The sequence below is a fragment of the Dufourea novaeangliae genome, unplaced genomic scaffold (assembly GCF_001272555.1).
Source record: "Dufourea novaeangliae isolate 0120121106 unplaced genomic scaffold, ASM127255v1 scaffold60, whole genome shotgun sequence".
Lineage (NCBI taxonomy): Eukaryota > Metazoa > Arthropoda > Insecta > Hymenoptera > Halictidae > Dufourea > Dufourea novaeangliae.
The window spans coordinates 2,516,046-2,538,413 of NW_015373935.1; the positions used below are offsets into that span (position 1 = coordinate 2,516,046).

General features: G+C 35.6%; 2 protein-coding genes across 2 annotated transcripts; one reads left to right on the forward strand and one right to left on the reverse strand.

Annotated features, from left to right (window-relative positions):
• Window positions 1-9,423: 9,423 nt before the first annotated feature.
• LOC107185303 (protein germ cell-less) lies at window positions 9,424-13,265 on the reverse strand. Its single transcript, XM_015572964.1, has 8 exons — window positions 12,954-13,265; window positions 12,617-12,740; window positions 12,087-12,183; window positions 11,640-12,009; window positions 11,294-11,563; window positions 10,800-11,018; window positions 10,623-10,713; window positions 9,424-10,553 (listed from the first exon to the last, which is right to left on the reverse strand). The coding sequence occupies exons 1-8, from the start codon at window positions 13,097-13,099 to the stop codon at window positions 10,422-10,424; spliced, it is 1,449 nt and encodes a 482-aa protein (XP_015428450.1). The 5' UTR covers window positions 13,100-13,265; the 3' UTR covers window positions 9,424-10,421.
• Window positions 13,266-15,673: 2,408 nt separating this feature from the next.
• LOC107185288 lies at window positions 15,674-21,943 on the forward strand (the record flags this gene model as incomplete). The annotated part of the gene is made up of 2 exons (XM_015572946.1): window positions 15,674-21,553; window positions 21,636-21,943. Coding segments are annotated over 2 exons (6,159 nt in total), but the record flags the coding sequence as incomplete, so codon positions are not given.
• Between the last annotated feature and the right edge of the window lie 425 nt (window positions 21,944-22,368).

Below are 22,368 nucleotides of genomic sequence, written 5' to 3' on the forward strand. Positions count from 1 at the left end.
TTTTTCCGCAGAGCTTTCAAGGTCACCTTCAGTTCTTTTTTATAGATAAACCTATAATTTCTTTACGCCCATCTTTCAACGGATACTGAAACAAATTGGTCAGACATTACAACAAATAACTTTTTCGTCTTCCAAACCAAACAAATGTTAAGAAAATATCCTTTACCTTTTAATTAAAACGACGTTCAAAATGGGTGTCCATCATCTGCAATACACACTCGTGTAAACGGTTAAGAAACGACTGCTTAGTTCTATTTATGAGACAAATGTTGGCAATAGTAAAACAAATGTTGGTAATTGTGTACAATTCGGTCGGTATCTCCGATTTTCTCCAAACTATAATACATTGAAAGGGCCTGTCTAAAAATGCAAAATATCATTTTTTTTAAATGTCGCAAACAAGTACAAGCACCTTCAATTTCAATTTAAATTCATAACCGAAACCTAACCTAAACATCACTACAAATGCAAATTACGTGAAAGAACATAAGCTATAAACAGTAAAAAAAGAGGTTTAATTGTTTATTTTCGAAGCAGTATACTTATCAGAGTTGGTTAGAGCTAGTTTAATAAAAAAAAAACAATAATTTTCAAAGTTGTTTGTGACATCTTATAAAATGATATATTACCTTTTTTAGAGAGCCTCTTTTAACATATTAAAGTTTGAAGAAAATCGGAGATACCGACCGAATTGTACACTATCACCCAAATTGTCAATCCAACAGCTAACAGTAGAATAATCTAAGCTGACCACATTTCGTGGTCCACCCTGTATACATATATAGTAGCGACATCGCGAATACATTCGCAAAATTTGTACGCTGCTGGCTGAGAAACAGAGAAACAGATATATTATATACATATATATATATATACACAAATATATATTATATTTTATCGGAGGGAAGCAGAAATGGAATTGCACGCAAGAAGGTTATTACAGCTTATTTTTAGATGAAGTAACGTCGGGTCGCGCATTCGCGAATACGCGGGAACTTTTATAAACGAGCTTCTACGGAAATACGCAACACGTGTGTTGATGTGATCAGCGGGAAACATATCGTCGAGACGTCTCTCTATATATTTTGCATTTCGTTGATGAACCAAACGAAAGAAAAAGAAAGAAGGAAGAAAATGGTGAAAACACAACGATTCCCGCCATTTCCGATCGCGACCCGTGTTCCGCTGATTTTTGCAATAAAAAATGCTGTGTACGTACGTAATTGATAGACCTGTAGCGGAGGCTCGCGAATGAGAAAACATAACGTATGCATGTATCTGCGTGTGTGGTGAAAGAGTACGTGCCGTGAGAACGTGGTCGGCTGATTGTCTTCCTATACGTCTGTGCGCAAGCACAACGTATACAAGTACCGGACAAATGAATTCAGACAAAGACATTTTTCGTTGTATTTGTTTTATTTTGAACCTAATAGTACCTTTAACAAAGTAAAGGAATTTTTCTTTGATGCTAGTTTTTGTAAAATAGACAATAAAACTCTATATTTGCATAAAAATCCGCAGTCTAGTCATAACTTTTTCGTCGTGGGCCCTGTTTTGGGAATTTGTAGGCAAAAACACTGACTATATCCCAACTAACTCCCAACTAGTGTTGTATAAAGCTCGAGTCTTTGAAGCTACAAAGCTTAGCCTTAAAGACTGAGTCTTTAAGGCTACAATCATATGAAGCTCGAGGCTCAAGGCTCGAGCTCCAAGGCTCGAGTCGTCGAGGCTCGAGGCTCGAGTTTCAAGGCTTTGAGTAGTCGAGGCTCGAGCCTCGAAGCTCGAGGCTTTTATGTTTAACACGTTCACTGCTGAGCGTGTTTCTGCTGGTTTTGTCTTCAGCGCCAAAGAGTGATTGCCCATTAGAATCATATAATAATATATTACACAATATGATTATATGTATTGTGCAAACTTATCATGCGTAGTACATTAATCTTGCTGCCGGTCATCTATGACTCCCACGGCGTAAGAGTATGTTTCCAGTCGATCAGATAATACTATATTTTGAACATTACAGACAAATTTTTAGCAATGTTTCATTTCGTCTACTATTCAATGGTTATTTTGTTTCATTTTTCATTTCCCTTTCTTGGTATCAATCTCTCATGTGTTTGCAGTCATCGCTGTATTTTTTAAAAACTGTATAAAGTATAATATTATAGATTTAGTGTAAATTCCATTATTTAACACTTAAGGGTTCTAGAGGGTTGAACCTTAAAGCTTCAGACTTAATGTGGAATAACACAGTGACGATTGGCAAAAATTAAGTTTTTTATATATATACTTTCAAAGTATAATTTTTCGAAAATATTCTACCAGAATATTAAGTCGAATATCACGTGAATAACGAAAAAAATGTCCCAACTTTGATCAATGAACCGTGAACAAATTGAGAAATTATTTTGTTCGACGCGTAACATCCTATGACTCGTATATCTTGCTCAAGTATACATAGGTATTTTGTAATAAAAGAAAATTTAACGTATTGTCCAAAATATATATTTGATCACCCTATTAATAATAGTATAATGAGGTTTGGGTGTTGCAGAACTAATTTATAAAAACCACGCTTTTCTGGACGTTTTTGGATTATTCCCCCTTGAATCTTTAAAAGCTTGAGATTCGTGTAATATCAGAGTTAAAAATAAAAAATTTTTAGGTTAAGTTTTAAGGCTTCGAAAATTCAAGGTCTGTACATTACTTCACTACATACAATTTATACGACTCGAGCCTTCAAGCTTAAAGGCTCGAGCGTTAAAGACTCGAGCTTTCACGACTCAAGCTTCGAACCTTGAGGGTTCGAGCCTTTAGGGTTTGAACCGCGACTCGAGCTGTTAAAGCTCAAGACTCGAGGCTCATTTTAACAACACTACTCCCAACTGTTGGATACCGTTGGCCAACCATAAATGCTACTAGGGTACCTACGTATCACAAAATATAAAATAAGTTTTATCTGTATATAGCTAGACGAAAGTATTCGAACGTTTTATTCGACAACCATAAATTGTAATCTGAAACAAGAACTTCACGAGGACATTATAATTATACCTTTATCTTATCCATTCTCGAATGGTACGAGGTAGAAATTCAGCAAAAATTATATCGAGTATGGGCGACCTAAGAAAACAACAATTACACAAGACAGACGTTGATTATTTAATGTAACGTCAGTAGTATCCTTAATTCAGATACTACAGTAAACGATTTTTTTTCCGAAAACATTTGTCCGGTACTGTATGTGGTGTGTGTGTGTGTGTGTGCATGTTGAGTACGATGTGAGCGAGAGTAACGCTAAAAACAAACTTCATGGGTAGTTCGATCGAGAAGTCCGATGTTGCTACTACTTCAACCGTAGCTGAACTAAAGAAAAAAAACAAAAAAAAAGGTTAAAAAACACATACACACAGAGAGAGAGAGAGAAAGAAAAGAAGTACGTTACACACGAGTCGTGACGAAAACCGTAACAAAGATGTAGAATCGTCGATGAAGAAAGAGTAGAGGGTAATGTAGAACGCTTACTGACAAACAGAAAATGAAAACTAATAACAATACACACGACTCACCGCAGTACGTAAATTAACCGCCGTGTCGTGTCGCCAAACCATCGTGTTAACACTATTTATTAAGGATCGCCGTTACTAGTACCGCTGTCAGAACTACTGTTCTACCGCTACTATTGATCTAACGTTACTAGCCACGCGATTGTTATTGCCCGTTGATATTATTATTACTGTTATTATTGTTGGTGTTATGTTTATAGTTAGTGTTAACCACCGTTGAGCGATGGACAGTTGGCAAACGGTTCTGGCATCGCAAACCGCCAAGATAAAATGCTTCCTTCGAGCGAGCACGTGCAAGCCAAGTTACCAATGACCTTGTACAGACGCCTTTCAATTATTGTCTAGCTTGTTCTACGCGATTATTGTCGAGGACTTATCCCCACCACTGAGGGGCGGGGGAGGCCGTGAAACCTGTCGAGTGCATACTTTGTTGCCGAGACTTCGGGCGAAAAACGAATTTACGAGGGTCTGAAGCATTTCTCCCTATTTGATTATTGTCCCGGCGCAGACCAGAGTTCGGACGATAATCGAGAGGAGTCTGTAATGGGAAGATCCGTAAATGGAAACGAAAAGAAAGTTCTTAACTTATTGTTCTTGATAAGAATTGGTTCGTTCTGGACTAAAAAAAAAATTGTTCAATACAGTAAATCCTCGATAAGTGTAAAGGCTCCTCGGCACTGACAGGTAGAGGTCCCCAGGTGTAACGCTGACTTTTTTAACGAGGTTCAGCACAGTGATAGAGCTTGGAATTCCGAAGCCAATGATATTTTTTTCAGCCTCGTATGGCCATTTGTTTATGGAATATTTAATGTTCAACATCGAGGATCCTTCGAACACTCATCGAGGATTACTGTAGTAACGTAACGGTGACTTGCAAGTGCTCGTTAGAAAGTGCTTGGAATTATAGTCAGATAGGACATGACGCCTTGAAGACGTCCATTTTATGGCTATTTTACGTCTAAGGCGCCTTTAACCCGTCTTCAAGACGTCATTAAGCGTCATGTGCTATCCGGGTACGAAAGGAAACGATTGAAAAAGCAGAGCTCGGCGTTTTCGATTACAGCTTAAATTTTTCGGTTCACGTCGGACTGCGGATGAGCGTACGGAACAAGCACGGAATTTCGAGACCCTCGAAAAAAAAAACCACTGACTCGCGTTCTTTTTGATACATACACTAGTCCAATTTGTCAGTTGCACGCGCGGCTTGCTACAAAAAACGTGGTGTTCGTGGGAACATGTGTTGCCTAATGGTAGATTGTCTATTTTTTGCGCGATGGAAATTATTACAGTCGTGTCTCTATGAGTGCGACGTACTCGGATCCGTCTCTGAACATTTATGGCAGGGCGGAAATTGTTTTCAGAACTTCATAAATTTATTTTTTTGCCCGAAACCGAACCTCTGCTTAGTTTCTGTTTACTCTGTTCTGATTGGTTCCAGAGGGGGACACCCCCAATGGTTGCGATAACGCCGTTGCTCGTGTCGCATTCATCGAGTATTCGCTGTAAATAGAAAAATCTGTTTTATCCGAGTCAAGGCATTCGTTGGATCACCGTAAGATAAAAAATAATATTAGTCTCGGTTAAAATATTTTCTTTCGTTGCGTTTCATCCGCTTGGATATTCCGTGAATGCATAAAATCCGCGTCTACGTATCATCTTGTTTCTTTCTTTACGCTCTTACGGTAAACCACGAGCGTACACTGAAGTCTCTGGATCCTACAGGTGTTTATGATACACGTAAACACATAAACTCTTATGGAACGAAATTCGTTGACAAAACTTCATTTCCAATAACTTCGGTTCAATCTATTTTCACTTTAACAGTAAACCGTTAACTATAACTGTATATTTTGCAGATTGATGCCTGTAATTCATCTTTACCAGCAAGAATTTTCTGGTGACAGTATTACCTCTGTGTAAAATCGGAATATCCGTGACGACAATAGCATAGACCGAATTCAATTTGACAGCAAATAATGGAGCAATTTTTGGGGCCCAGAGCTATCAAACCTTCGAGGGCCCCCTTGATTGAAAAATGGGGGTATACATAAATCTTCACAAATTGAAATTTATCCTAAATAAAATTAAATAACATTTAATCATACGAACGCTTGATTGTAACAAACAACGTTTCGTTATATTCTAACAATTTTGATCCGATTTGTTTATACAAAATTTCATTCAATTACATTTTGACATAAACGCAAGGGGCCTCCTTAATCTGGTGCTGCGTTAACGTCAGAATAATTGTAACTTTTCGAAATGTCACATGTGTCCGTGGAATAAGAGGCTCCAGTGTTCCCTCTCGGTTCCAATCACACACCTGGAGCAATGGACACGGAACGGGCGAAAACAAACATACACACACACGGGATAAGAAACGAAATAAGAGAATAACTGAAAATATTTCGTTGTGTTCCGCTCAATTAGTTTAGCGAACCTTCTGGCTGTTTTAGATGGTAAAAGATATGTAAAATATTCCAAAGATATACCTAGCGATCGTTTAGGTTTAAACTTTCTTATTTTTGCTTAAAAGTTAAGATAAACGTGACGTAAACAAAAAAAATTGTAACTACTAGTTGTTCGTCTGTACGTGACATTCAAATCGATTCGAAAATATTAGTACACACCCCGTCTCGCCCGTTACTTTGTTGCGCGAGTGAAGGCAAAATATTTTCGGCCAAGTAAAACCAAATATGATGATTTCTTGCCCCCCTCGATTCGCGCGTTTCAATTCGAAAATGTGAATGATGTGTGAATAATTGAAGAATTACCGATTTTTTCGAAGGTTCTAGAAATATATCGATCTTGAAAATTATTACTCGTTTACTGCAATCCGTTCTGATTACAGATACAAAAATCCTTTTGTCGTTTCCGATACACAGTAGGATCTCGATTATCGACTAATAATCTTTTGCCTTTACCGCGGTAATTTCCGTGCACGGCGCAAATAAAATCGATCCATCGGATGATAATGAAATAAGAAGGGAATAAGGTCAATGTCCCTATTTCTAATCACGTCCCGATTTCTGCTCGGTACGTATATTTTTGATTTAATGTAAAAAGTGATATAACAAAGTAGTTATACAAAAAATTATTTAAATCCATTCAGTATTTCCGTATAAAATACTACATCCCGCTGTACAATAGATGGCAGTATTTTAATAGAAATAAATTTAATAAGTATATTGTTATATTGTATTTTAATATTGTTCGCCAAAGTTTGGTTTCGACATCTCCATTTTCGCTGAGCAGAAATAGGGACATTTTATACTTCATATGAAATTACCTATAATTAAGATAAAATGTTTTTAAAAATACTTTTATTAAAATTAAATTGTAAAGGGAGGTTTCAATTTTATATCAAATAAGTTTTTTTGTCGATTGTTGCATAAATAAATAATAAAAATGGGGACATTGACCTTATACACGAAGATATGTCCATAGAAAACACGAACATCGACGAAACCTCTCCTCGCTGACCTGTCAATGGTACCGTGACCTCATAATGACCATAGGAACTGTGACGTTTAACAAATAAAAAGCAAAACAAAATGAACGAAAACGACACCTCTCTTGTGAACGTTTCGATTAAAGTTCCCACGTGAAAACGCAAGATCCACGGACTTTCGGCGAAACTCGCTTCATTACATACATATCGTCCACTCATTATCACACCTAACATATTTCAATAAAACTACTGGCAACACTGCCCCCCTCCCCCATATTCAAGCATATCGAGTGAGAGAAAAAGAGATGGAATGAGCAAGAGAGGGAGAGATGAAGGGAATGGGGAAATATAATTCCATTCGCGTACTACACCATCAATTTGACTAATATTTTTCATTATGATACGCATATATGTATGTTGTGTTCGATTAACAAAATATATGGCAGGTATCCGTTCTGACAGAAATCACGAGAATGTTTGCGTTAAAATTATTCGGAATTATTGTAATTTGTATCATCGTACGATATCAATATTACATTGTACGCATCGATCACTATGTACAGAGAATATTCTGCCAATAAAGTGTTGAATGGTTACCAAAAAAAAAAAATTAGAATACTAGAATAGAAAACTAGAACCATAGTTAAACAATTTCGCGACAGAGATACCAGTAAATTGCAAGTATTTGAAAAATGAATATGTGGAAGTATTATCGTTTAAATTTTGAAACGTTCGAGGAAGCCATCTTGAATGCTTCAACTGCGTATTTAAATTCAAAATATTCTCGACAGAATTCCCGTTCTATCTTAGCACAATAAATCACGAAATCACGATCATGCTCGCGGTTAGAAACAAGAAAAACACGATGAAATAAAAATATGTAGTGGACGTGTTACCTGATTGTTGTAATAAATTCACCAATTTCCCGCCGAATTGCGTCTGAACGGAGTGTCAACGGTCATGGCGTTGGTGGCGCCTTCTTTCTAGCCGGAATTCTGAAACAGAAAATAAACGTTAATTCCAAGCATTTACATTACATTAAGAATGATTACGTCTCAAATAAACAATTATTGACCTCGAACTGTGCTGGGAAAGATTGTAAATTGAATCAGAAATACGTAAATACTAATTGACACCGTGTGAATAACAGAAGGCGCGAAGACAGTTCATTCTCCATTTATCGAATTAATTCAAAATGATTTAATCTAAATCGAATAAATATTAAAGAAAAGTAATGATAGAGTGCTAAGGAAGGTACTAATGGTATAAATAATTAGAAGTGAAAGGTAAAGATTACATACTTCTGCACGACTGAGCTCACTTCACGTGTCGTTACTTCAACTTCCCCGAGACGAATGACCCTTTTTTTTGACTGGTCATGATCGGTGGATTCGGTTATCTCAGGAGGGTCGTGATTGGTGGATCGTTAGGTATACCAAGGACCCCTCCCTACTCCATTCCATTCCCTGTTTCCAGGAAATAGAATATTCACCACCACATTATATACCAAAATAACATTGTTATTATGTACGCTCGAGAATAACTCAGCGGACAACGATGGTCATAAAACAGGAAAACCGTGACACAAGAACAATTTCGCAGATGTCCCTTGGTTGTAAACATTCCAGACCTATATGTTTTGTGCCTCTAGTTAACCAGTTCCTGAAAATATACCATTCCAACGTACTCTATGATTAATAAATGAATTCAACTGCATACATACACCAGTCTATCACTGAAAATTTGTTATTCCAATTCATTTTAGATGGGAAACATTAATTTTGCTGCCGTCTTCTCGAAGTTTTGAAACACTGAAACCTGCGATGCTTCCCTAACGCCATCTGTGATGATAGGTTCCGTCGATTTGACGATGGCGCCAAAATTTATTGAATACAATCTGACAGATATTACCAACGATTAGGTATCATCACAGAGGTTTGTGATAATACTCGGAATTCATGTTTTATCAGTAACGTCGAGTGTTGACAGTAAATGGTAATGGGGCTCTGGGACCCCAAAAATCTCACGCCGAATAAGCACTGGATGACAGGTGTATGTATTCGCATATATACCTCATCTGCTCTGTGTACATATGCATATTACATAAATGCACATCTGTTTTTTTGGCATATCAGACAACGCTACAGATTTTATACTCTAATGCATTAATTACTTTTATAAAATTTGGCTATTTCATTTGAGCATAGCTTCCTCATACATTCTTACATTATAATGCTTTTTTTACTATCATTGATTTATTCCTTTTATTTCTTGGAAACGTAAAAACACACTTAAGATCTTGTTACTTTTAAAACTCATTATGAACACATTATACAGACCCATACTCAAGGTAAGGACTAAATGACAATACAGCTGGAACTACGTAAGACACGTTATATTTCTCTGTCAATATGTTAATTTGAAATTAAGAGCGCTCATTAAATGTAGAAAAGATTTAATCGCTAAGTGAAGTAAGTTCTTATATTATAATCGTTACATTTTAAGTAAAATTGTTTACTTATCAAATGATAGCACCACACAGAATACATTGGTCACGAAATCGAAGAACGTTAGTATGCGTTACTCGGTTGTAAACGTTTCAATCGTGCGGTAATTGCTTTCTAAAATTAAAAGCACCATATAAAAATCGATACTGTTTAACCGTTAAGAAAAAAGAAACAATTTCTTGTTTACACAGGACATTCGTTTTTTCGATTGATATTCACAAGGCACGAAGGTCGACGTTTCGATGGCTGGCCGGAAGACGCAGAATCACTCGATTAAGCGTGTCTACGAATTCACTGTTAGAAGTCCTTCATCGATGAGAAAGTATGAATTTGTTAAGTGATCCAACTGATTAGTATTATACTTGCCATATAAATATTTAAATGCATAAAAGACAACGAAATCAAATGGCTTTAATACTGTGGCGTTTAATATGTCACACTTATTTTCCGAACCTGACTGTGGATTGAAATTAAGTTCCTTTGTGTCTTTCTCTTCTTGCTGAATCATCTAATAACGGTTAAAGTCTTCAAAAATTTGGAAACAATATTTGTACTATTCTATGAATAGTACGTATTGGAATTTACATTACAAAAATAAATCTCTAAATTTGCACTAGTCCAAGAGTACCGATAGCACATACAAAATTTGCCTCGTACTAATGCCATAAGTGTATTCAGTCCACTAGATCTGGAGTTTGTAGATGTTTTAATCAGAAATTGGTCTCCCGAATATAAATGTTATATGAGCGAATGACAAAATTTACATTAAACAGATTATTATCCCAATAGTTCTGGATGACCATTAATCGTATCGAAGTATTATAAAATCAGAGCAGGTGAATCAATATCTGAAACAAGCGTACACTCGTCGAGGCCTGTCGTCTTTGAACTTTCGGATTGCTAAGTATCCGAAAATATGACTATGTCGGCTGATTTTTCCTCTTCTGTAGATACAAACGGTGTCGCCACTTGCATGTTGACCGATATATACAACGGATAAGTAAGTTCTTTATCCAAAGACATCACTTGTTTCTACAATATCAGATTTTTTGTTAATAAAATTCTAATGCACCGAAGTGAGAAAACTTAATGGTTACTTACTTCTTCATTTTTATGAAGTGATAACCTAAGCATACCAGAGCTCTGAATACGTTTCTCCTGGCGTTGCTCATCCAATGAAATTAAACTTACTCTGAAACACACATATTTTCCAAATTAGCGATTTACGTTGTATAACTTAACGTTTATATTTCAGGGTAAATTAACAAATTTACTCACTTTAGAATTATATTGTGTTTGCTATGATTGGCTTTAATGTGGTCCGTATCCAGCCTGTGATTCCTTTTGATCCTCAGAGTAGTGCTATCCAAACATACAACCAAATCTAGCCCAAAATGAAATGCTGTCCATCTCCAAATATGCTCGCCGACCTTTTCAATACACCTTCCGCAACGAAAACATTCACGGGCGAATTCCTCTTCGCTCATTTGTTTTGGTCTGTAATATTTAAAAAAAAGCGTTATCAGATACTCCTATTTCTCAATCGGTGTTTCACCACATTACTACTTTGTTGAGGAGTGTTTATAGGTACCTAAAGTACATCAACAAACATGAGAGTAGGTATTTCAGCTTGAGTTTTCTGCCCACAAAGCTGGATATAAAAAAGGAAGGGAAGAAAAGAGAAGACACATATTCGAGACTCTCTACTATGCCCACTGACCTAAGCATAAATCGGGAACACATTTAGGGATTGTACAAATTTCTCAACTTACCCTCGATCTTTATTCGCGTCTATTCTTAATAAATGTAACCACTGCTCCTTGTACGCATCATGCAACCATTCGTGTGGTATTAAATTGTCACTGTATAAAATTTTAACATCCTGGTCATGTAACAAAAGGTACTTCATTCGCAAAGCTTTGAAAGGTGCTGCAAATTCTTTCCCTTCCTCGGTTGTTAGGAATGGTTTTGTCCATTTATGATTTCTAAAGTATTCATCAATTTGCAGTGTTTCTTCTTTATTGTGCACATGAACAAATAACCTGTAGCAGAGTTTATTGTAGCATACAAAAAGTTTGTATACAGGAGAAACTTTTACTGTTGCGTTTCATTACTCACCATACTCGTAACATCATGTATATGCAAAACTCAGTTTGCATAGCAATTAAGTCAGGACTAGCAATTAACTCAGCCATTAGGTCTGGCGTGATTTCTTTTAAAAAACTTAAATGCAGCCATCCGTAGCCCAAAAGATTAACTTCCAACCACCGTTTTGCTGCTGCTTTCACTACTGGTACACCGTACGACACAGCAGCATTGTAATAAGGAACAACAGTCTTTATATTTGTAGTCTCCACCATGATATCTGTGCATTGGTCAATTAATCCTTGCAACTGAAATAAGGTAGAGGTGGCCAGAATTGATATAACATCTTTAGGTTCCAAACTGACTTCATCCTGGTAAAAGGAACCAAAGACTGTCAAAAGAGCTGTAAATATATCATATTACAAGGACTATTCATTGTTGATTACTGAAACATTGAATGTATTTACTAATGTTATTTACAATCCAGTGTGATGTTAGGATCAGCAATTTCTACACTGATAACTGTCTCATTTGTTTCTCTCCACGATCCTGAGAACATACTTGCAAAATATGGACTCTAAAAGGTAAATACACATTGTATATTAATAGTGTAAAAAAAATTGTACAACTAAAAGCAACATGCTGCTACTAGGGTTGATAATCAAACATAATAAATAACGTTGTCATTACCTAACATGTGAATATACATTTGTGATATATAACTTATGTAAATTTTTATATTTATTTTTGTCTAGAAAACATTAAATGATAGCTTATGTCAAAAGAATTAATTATACATGTAGCAGAAGCAAGAAAGAATGACCAAAATGGACTTAAAATTTTTAAGAGTTGTATCTATTTCTTATCAAATCCTTAACAAGTGTCCTTGCTTCTGGACACCATATGTACAAATCAAATATAATAAATCATTATTTTGGGCTTAATTGTATAATTGAATGATTATCAACTCTGATAATTACTCATACAAAGCATGGGATCAATAAATTTACCTGGCACATATAAACTTTGTGCAATCTCCATGCTTTCCCTAACATGAGCACAGTTATATCACTGCCTTTTTCTTCTTGAAATAATGTTTTATATATGTACTGTGCGGTTGTCAGTAATTTTCTTCTGAAAACGCATAAAATTACTTATTAGTAACAATGCACACGAAATGTGGGGGAAAAAGGTAAAACTCCGACATTGTGTGTCATTCATACATTTGTTGCAAAATCAAGAAGTTATTTTCTTCGATGATGCAAACGTTATGCAGCGCTATCGACAACACGATGCATACACCCGCCGATTAATAATCGCGACAATTTATGTTAATATCTGACGTACTTTTTCGGCGTTTGTAGTGTGCGATCGATGTAATCTGATTCAGAGTCAAAGTCATCCTCCTCAATGCATTTTCGTTTACGACTACGATACACGGAATGCACTGCATTGTTTGACAGCGACGCAATTCTGCTCGCGTAACTTCCCATTTTCTCGTGTCTCCACTAATACGTGTCGAAAATTTCAAGTCTAATTATCAACGGATACTGGAGAATCCTCGACATTGTTTTACCGATGCAGAGAACCGTGGAAGGCTCGACACAGGCTCGTTCAATGTATACGAAAAAAACTTCGCATAGGTAACCTCGTAGAAACCTGCACCGTATGTGACCGTATGTGTGCATGTACTTGGATATATATGTACATGTAAACATGTGACGTAACAAAAGATGCTCGACATTGGTCGAGGGGGAATACTGTGCACACTATTTGTGGATAAAGTGCCCCACTCGACTTTATCCATTGGATCCTTCTTCTCGCACAAGGGAAAGTGTCCAATAAGTGTTTGCCTTAAAAGGCATGTATTTTACCTCTGGTATTACATATGTATTTAGTTGCTTTTGGAAATAATGTATTACTTGGAAAATTCATGGCGACTAGACTAGTTTAACAGGCTTAACATTTGGAAGACAAACAGTTTTCGTGGCTTGACGAACAACAGTATGTAGTCGTGTCTGTTTGGACTTCTATGCATCTTTTCAAATAGACTTTTTCGAAACACTTTTGTTTCTGTACTAGACTCGGTATAAACAACAATTAATCATAAGCTAATCCATTAGACGAAACTTGAAATCCTGGGTTAGAATAAATTCAGTCATCGCCGTCAGATGGTTGAGTAACATTTCCTACATCTTTTTAGAAAAATTGTATTTATTTTCCTTACTCCAGATATATACATAAATTAATACTGGTAATGATACAGTTGATAGTTTGCAAAATAAGACATCAATATAATTGTAAATAAAATACTTTTATTGAACTGTTATGAATATAAAATAAATATGTATAATAGTTTAATGTGACTGATGTTCATGGTGATAATTTTGAAATTGATACGCATCTAAAATATGTGTATGGAACTACAGCCGGTACATACACAGTGATGCATCTCTTTGAAGAAACAAAATTCAAACCATTCAATCAGCCAAACCTGCAAAGCCAAATTTTGTCCAATGCCTGTTATTAAGTTATGGCAATAAATTTCATGGAAGATTTGCTATAAACAATTTGCGCGCACATAGACAGCAAATTGGCAGCAAATTGGCAGCAAATTAGCTCGTACAGACTGTTCTGCTTTTGCCCCCAATTTGACACAAGTATTGTTGCAAGACCTGCTGCCAATTTGCTTTACCATTTTGTCAGCTGACGTTGCCTGCAAAACCAAAGCCAAATGCAGAAACAGATGACTATGGCTTTTAAGACAACTTTTATCATTATTTGCTGGTAATTTGCTCAAAACTTGTACACAACTTGTTATCAGGAATATGTATTTCCTAAGTTCTGATGAATATTGTGTTTGATTTCGTTGAATTAAAAGTTATAATTAAATTTAAATTGTAATTAGATTGAGATAAAAGTTAAATTCAAGTTTAAGAATAAAACATTTATTTTATAAACAGATTTTATGTTTCAAGAAACGTGCAGTAACGAACAGAACGGTCAGCGTTCCACAAACACTAACCCAGTTCATGTATTTATTGGCTTCTGATGGTTTCCCTGAGTCCGGCGATCCATCGCAATAAAGTATAAAAAGGCTAAAACCTTCATACAAGAGTATCATAAATGTATACCACCAGCAACCACGAATCGCTTACTTTTACTACCAAGTCACTTTTCATCACTTTTGATCCAAAACGTCTGAACAAAGAGGAGGCAAGTCGTTGAACACGATCGGCTGTTCGAGGGTTAAGGTATGATTTCGTTTCATTGTACAAAATGTTTTAGCTTTCAAGCATATCATATTCAACAAATCTATTTGTTTCTGTAAATATAGAAATATTTATTACCAACGGTATATACTATCAAAGGTTCTGTCAGGTTCGAAAGAAAACAAAAACCTTACAGATAAATATTTTACTGTAATGTTATCAGGGTTGTTTTATTCCTTATAAGTCAATTTACATTTAATTAGTTGGTATTACAATTTTTATATTGCTATAACCAGGAATAGGTAAGATATATTGTATTCAATTCAATGTTTAGTTTTACTTATTTTTATTTATTGTGTAATTAAATACATTAGGTTATATGGAATGGTCATAAAATTTGTAACTGGGGATGGAGAATATTATGTAAAAGTTGAATCACAATTTTATTAACTTATGAAGAGATATCATAAATCTTAAGTGAATAATATACTTCAAATGTTTGTACTTAGGTAGCTTACATTATTAATATATTATATATTTTTTTAAAGGTTATTATTGACCTGGTTATTATATTTAATAGCAATGGCAGATGAAGAAATGGTTGATGCACATATCTCTGCCCATGATGGCCTTCCAAAGAATACATTTAGAAGATTACAGAAGGAAAGATTAAATGCCCAAAGCACATCACAATTCAAATCATATTCTTCAAGCAACAAATTTATACGTGGAAGTAATAGTCAGTTTATACGTAAACAGAATCCTTTGGAATTATGTAAACCATTGTCTGTGAGCCTTACAAGATTACCAAAGACAAAATTGCAAGAATTGTCTAAGAAGAATCTGTCTAATAATATATCTGAAGACAGGCTTCCAGGAAAGAGACAAATCTTCTGTAGACATGGAAAGTTAAAACGATGGAAACAAGTTGACAAAGAAGCAGGTAATAATGTTCATACAAATATTCCTAAAAGATCAAATAATGAAGTTTCTAGAACTCTACATAACAGTGTACAATTACAAATTGAAGAAACTTCCAAGGTACAGACACCTAGTAATCACGAACAATGTAAAAAAGATATGTTGAAAACCATTAGGCAGCCCATTATAGTATTAAGTAGAATAGACAATGTAATTAATAAAATAGCACAGTCGCTTGCTAAAGTTATCTCGAATAAGCAATCAGGAACAATTGAACAGGCAACAATTAAGCAGGATATAGCTGTGACTCAAACTGAAAAAAATGTGTTACCATTAAAACCAACACTATTAAGTGTCAATGGAGATGATTGTATTCAAGACAGTAAAATTGACAGTTTAATATCAAACACTAGTGTAGAAGAAGACTTACAAGAAAATGAACGAATTCAGAACAATGATACTGACAAATCTACAAGCAGCGATATGTCCTATATTAATTTTAGAAGGAAGAGAAAGTTTAAAAGCATGTTTCACGATATTTTCGGTGATTCTAGTGATTCTAGTAATGACACAGATGATAACATATGGAAAAGGACACCAAAAAAAACGAAAAGACACAAATTGAGTTTGAGAAGGGAAAGAACAGTAACAGCTGATGGAAGACACAATGCATTTAACAAACAAAGAAAAAGAACTGCCATGAGTGAGTCTATAAATAAAAACTCATCATTACAAACTAATTCGTCTAAAAAAACAAGTGTTTCTACTACATTATATAATCTTTTTAATAAAGCATATATAGAGGATGCAAGTAAAAATGTAGATGCTAATTATGAAAAACAAAATGTTGAAAATAAAGAAGTAAGTGGTGAAAATGAAGAAGTAAATGTTGTGAGTGAAGATGTAGGCAATGAGAAGGGAAATATAGATGTCCAGAATGCAAGTATAAATGTTCATACTGAGATTGCAGATGTTGCAAAGTGCAAATTGGGTGTTTTGGAGAATACATTGCAAGAAAGTAATGAAAGCATTGAAAGCATTGAAGAAAACTGTGCTTCTAACTCAGTGCCCTTAGAAGTAGATTCTGTACAGACAACTGAGCATAATATTTGTATAAAGGTAGAAGATACAAGTTCTGCAAATGAAGAGGAAATTGTCACAGAAACTGTCGAAATTCAGAAGCAAACAATCGAGTCACCTACATCTGACACTGAGTTAATACGAAAATACAAACTGTTTGAAGAACTAAAGGTGTTGGTAATAAATTTAGAACATATTAAACCTTTGTTCGGTAACAAATATTCAGCCATGGAAATTGAACAATTACACCACAGGTATAAAAACTTTTTGTTGAATTCTAATTTTATGTGTGCATCTTCAAAATCCTTGTCTTCGAATATAGTTTATGCAGAGAACATTGTTGCTCAACACGAAAAATCTGATGACTGTGGTATTGCTAAATCCTCTGTAGATAGATTAGCGTCGAGTTCAGATTCTTGTGAAAATCAAAATAGTCCAATCAAGTCAAGTGCTTCGATAAAGTCTTATCCAAACAAAAAAGTAACTGTGCAAAAGGCAAGAAATTTAGGAGATAATAACCTTTTTAATAGTCCTACAGTAACACAGGACAACAGCTATCAGGACGAAAGATTTAAGAAAATATCCGATGGTAATGTGAAGGAAAATTCTGTTTCTTTATTTTCTCCAAAGAAATCTACCAAAGTTTCCAAGCTTACGAATCTAATTGAAAATAATAGTCCGAAAAAGGCAGATGTTTCATGTAAGGATTCTTTGATAGAATCTACATGCAAAATCTTAAATTCTTCCTCTTCTACAGAGAGTTTTGAAAACCGGACAACCAATGTTAGATCTCGTATAAGTACAAAATCTGAGCAGTCTTTTGCTTCCAAATCACTGGAAACAAAAAGTTATTCTACGGGTGGATATTCATCTAAGAATATTGAACAAATTCTTTCTCCAAAAAAGAAAAGCTGTGGAATAATGGAGCAGTCTAAAGATGCAAGCATTGACAGTCATAAAGCAGATATTCATAATTTCTTAATTTCTCCAATAACATGCCAGAAAACTGTAGAGAAAAAGGAGACTAATAAATGTAAAGAATTTTTCAGTGGTTACAAATGCATTATTTGTGATCGTTGTTTTGAGAACTATTCTTTTCTGAAACAACATTTAAGCAAGCACATGCAAAAACAGAGCAGTATTTCTTCACATACATCAAAACTTGTTGGCTCAGTTGAAAAGAGTCCGAAACCAAAGATAGTGCAAAAAAAAGTATCTCTTCCTTCGGTAGCAAAACGAACAAAGCCACAACAGTCTTCTAACGAAGAAAATACTTCCCAAGTTGTATCTACTAGTATTACAGACGAACCAGCATTATTGCGAAAGGAACCACGGAGTAAAACGACACAGGCAAAACAGAAAAATAATGTTACAAGAAGACGTAGGGTTCTAAAACCATCCAAGTTGACAACGGAGTGCAGCGTCTGTTTCCGTGAATTTCCAACGAGAATGGATCTAGCAGCGCACATTTTCTTGCACACGGAACGTGAACTGAAAGAGGCATTTGAAATTGCAAGACAAAAGATCATAAAAGGAGGAAACTTTAACGAGACTAAGGCTAAAGAGTCGGAACTCCAAAAAACGAACAACAGTGCTGTGAACAATACAACCGACGTAATTGAAAAGTCCTTGGAAAATACCGATGAAAACAAAATAAGTCGTATAGAATCATCGATTATACAAAAGCAAGATGAGCAATTAATAGTGCAGTCTAAAGCTACAATTACTGACAATGTAATAGTAACTGATATCTTTAAATCGATGAAATCAGTTGTCTACGGAGAAAACAATACCAATAGCATTCAACCATTTTTCATACAAAGTAAAATAGAAAAAGCTAAAGCAATTGCCCCTAGAAAATCATTTACAGTGTGCCAGTGTCACAATAGATCAGACACTAATTTCAGTTGTCTACAGATCGAGATAGTTCTTTTGTGTCATACTTGCAGAGTATTATTTCGAAGCATAGAATGCTTCGAGACCCATTATCGTCTTCCCGAATATTCAGTTTGTAATCAGAATCGTCCGGGCAATGGCCGTTCCCCAAACCTATTCTGTGCTACTTGTGGTATGATATTTGTTTCGGTTCAGGATGTGCGCCACCATCTACAGATACATGTCCGTTTCAAGCAGAACTGTACTATGGATTTTCGTTGCAACGTCTGCAAAGTTATGTTCATTGGAATCGGTTCGCTCTTTTACATTCACTGGTCCAAACACACGAAGGATCCTTTCTGGGTAGCCAGCGAACAGTCATTTCCAAAAATATCTGTGATAAGCTTGAAATCGAAAAAAAAGGTGGCAGCATGTAAACCGGGCGAATTTGCTCTGGATAATTTGGTGGATAGTTATATATACATTGCAGAGTATATTTGTTCAAACTGTAACACGATTTTTGTTAACGAAGAATATTTAAAAATACATAATCAGATCTGCAAACCTGTTTATTTAGCAAAAAGTCCAAATGTACAGGCAGACGTTTCTGTGGAAAAGCAATTAAGACTACGTATGATCTGTAGTCTCTGCAATGGTATTTTCTGTGATAGATTGGAGTTATATATGCACATGAAGAACAAGCACAAATTTGCCTCTGAGCCTCAATTTGTGTGCCTCTCTGGTATTGCTGGAAAGAGCACATATATTTGTAACGTTTGTATTGGACTCACTGAAAGCATAGACGAATTTAATGAGCACTGGTTGAAGCATTACACACGTCAACCACAGTTTACTTGTATGTATTGCGAAAAAGAGAGTAATAGTTTAAGTACTTTTCTGAAACATGTCACAGAGCATAGGTCTGAAATGAAAGATGATACAGTGTCTTGTAAAGTAACTTATCAGGAGGTTAAATTGCTATGTAAGCTTTGTGGTCTTGGTTTCGAATTTCAGGAAGACTTAAGTAAGCACAATGCTATACATAAAACAATTAACCAGACAAGAAGTACGAAGACTAATATAGTAGCGAATCGGATGGTTTCTGTACTAAATCCAAATACAAATAATGTTTCTGATCTTTCAAACCCAACAGAGTCGACCACAGAGAAGCACAATAGAAAACCCGTACTGAAGAACATAAATACTAATATTCAGGGAACAGAAAAGAAGACAGAGCAATGTTTGAAATCTAGTAGAGATATGGATAAAGAGAAATTAATCAGTATATTAGAAGGAAACGAAGAGGGGGATTCTGATAACGAGTTAATAATAGATTTAAAAGAACAATCAGAATTGGACAGTGAGCCAGTAGTGGTAGATAAATGTAAAAAAAATACATTTGCATCTGCCGCTACATTAAGTGTACCGTCCGCTGTATGTGTTCCTCCAGTTCCGGAAAGGGCTACACCTGATGTATTCATTGAAGAGTCTGTAATTCAAACACCTTTACAGAAAACTGCAACAAATTTACCAGTCACTGTATCCATCAAAGACACAGTAACTTCAACAACCTCGCAGAATGATACACACCCAGAAAAAACATCAGGCTCTCATACAACTACGAATAATATCTATCACCCACAATCTACTTTATCTGCGAATGAAGAAAAATTAGAAGAAACTACTTCTATAAAACAAAAGTACGGTTTTCTACGTGTGAAAAACTTAGCAGAACTTACAGGAAGTATGAATACCTTGCATGTATGTGAAGTGTGCAAATGTACTTTTGAATCTATCGACAGTATGAAGGAGCACTTGTTAAATCACACAGCTGAGACCACACGAAAGAACAGTTATCAAGATGAGATTCCAGCAAACACTCTACGTTTGCAACAGTCTACAAATTGTACTGGACAGAAGAAGCTTGTTATTCTTCAGACCACATTGACTAATCCAAGAATTGTACAAGCAGTGAAAGCAATTCCGATTTCGAAGCCTCCTTCGACCCATCTAAGAACATCAACCAGTACAAAAGTAGTATTTACAAAGCCTCACATACCAGTTCCTGCTTCTTTACCAACGTACTGTAGAAGACTAGTGCCTCGTGGTACTCTTCATAAAGTAGCTACACCATGTTCTCCTATCCAAACGAATGTAGAAGCTCCGATGGAGATTGTAGTAAATTCTTCCGATGGACAGACGGCGCGAACAACTTCAACAACAGTTTATTCTAATAATGAACATTCACAGACGCCTGTAAATAGTACAATGCATTTGAACATAACGTCTTCATTAGATTTACCTTCGGAAACATCAAGTGTAAATAATTCAGGCAATAGTGTATACAGACATGGGAACTACGCTGAATTTAATTCACAAAATTCAGCGGGTCATCTAGTCCAAGAACCGTACAATACAGGCTCTATGTATAAACAACAAGATACACAAGGGGACATCACTGTGAATATCGGTGGCAGTCTGGCAACGAATAGAATAATGGTCACAAGTAGTAATCAAAATTATGAACCGATTTTACAGACCAATCAGAGCCAAGTAAGGATACATCCTCCCAGGACTGGGTTTTATCCCAATCCTGACGGTAGTTATTTACTGAAGACTGCTCCGAGTGAACAAGTTACATCTAATCAAATGGTAACAGGAGACACGTCTCCTTTCTTTTACTGTGCGGATGCCACGAACTGTGGGATGTCGATTCTGATTAATCAGACTGCACCTATTGTATCGAGCGTATCGACGGTAGATATACAACAACAACAGGCGCACCAGGAACTAGCATATCAACCATCGTTGTACAATGTTCCAGCAGTATCTTCAGATCCATCCATGCAGCAATCACAGGTATATTGGCTTTTTCAGACGAATGTGCCGTGACAAAAACACTCATTTTAAGTAACATTGCTGTGTTACTGTTTATTCACAGAGCGGTATTGATTATTCTGGATCAAGCGATGTTTATCAGGTCCCATCTAATGATTACGGAATACCGGTTCGGAAAAATGTTACAACCTGCCAAGTAGCATTGCAACCCACAACAGAGCTTATTTGCCCCTATTGCCCGAATTCTATTTCATTTGTCAACCAGGATCTGTATGAATTACACATAAGCGTCAGTCATAATTTTATATGTGAAGTTTGTAATCTGTCATTTTACAGTATTGACGAACTGAGTATCCACAGAATCAAACACGAGTTTATTTAAAAGACATTACTCTAGGCGCCAGTAATAAAACAGGCCGTGGGAGGACAGAAGTATTCATACAGTTCCATCAGTTATTAGGATTATTACAATTTCTAACAACACTTTCTTAGTGAATATTTTACTTCTCTTTAATTCCTTGTACTTTACTATTATATTGGTGATGTTGTTTATATGATAGTATTAAATGTTCCAGATTAATTTAATTTCTATGCAACAATATGTAATTCAGACTTACGTAGAGGTACAGTACAAAGTTTTTGTTGGTGGTATTTTTAGATATATAAAGAGTGCAGAGAATATCTGTGGAATCTAACGATTTCACATTTTCTCTATAGATTTACTATTTATTCAAACTTGTTGAATACATTACGTTCATCATAATAATTCGTTCATCAATTCATTACAATTTCTTCAGTTAGCCATATTATATTAAAAAAGGTTTAAACATTGTCTG

What these genes read in the sequence shown, in the direction of transcription:
- LOC107185303 (XM_015572964.1), bottom strand. Translation starts at nt 13,099, where the DNA reads ATGGGAAGTTACGCGAGCAGAATTGCGTCGCTGTCAAACAATGCAGTG. An exon ending in TACATGATGTTACGAGTATG is followed by an intron (nt 11,564 to 11,639) that starts GTGAGTAATGAA and finishes ACTCTGCTACAG; the next exon opens with GTTATTTGTTCATGTGCACA. An exon ending in AAACACAATATAATTCTAAA is followed by an intron (nt 10,714 to 10,799) that starts GTGAGTAAATTT and finishes TGTGTGTTTCAG; the next exon opens with AGTAAGTTTAATTTCATTGG.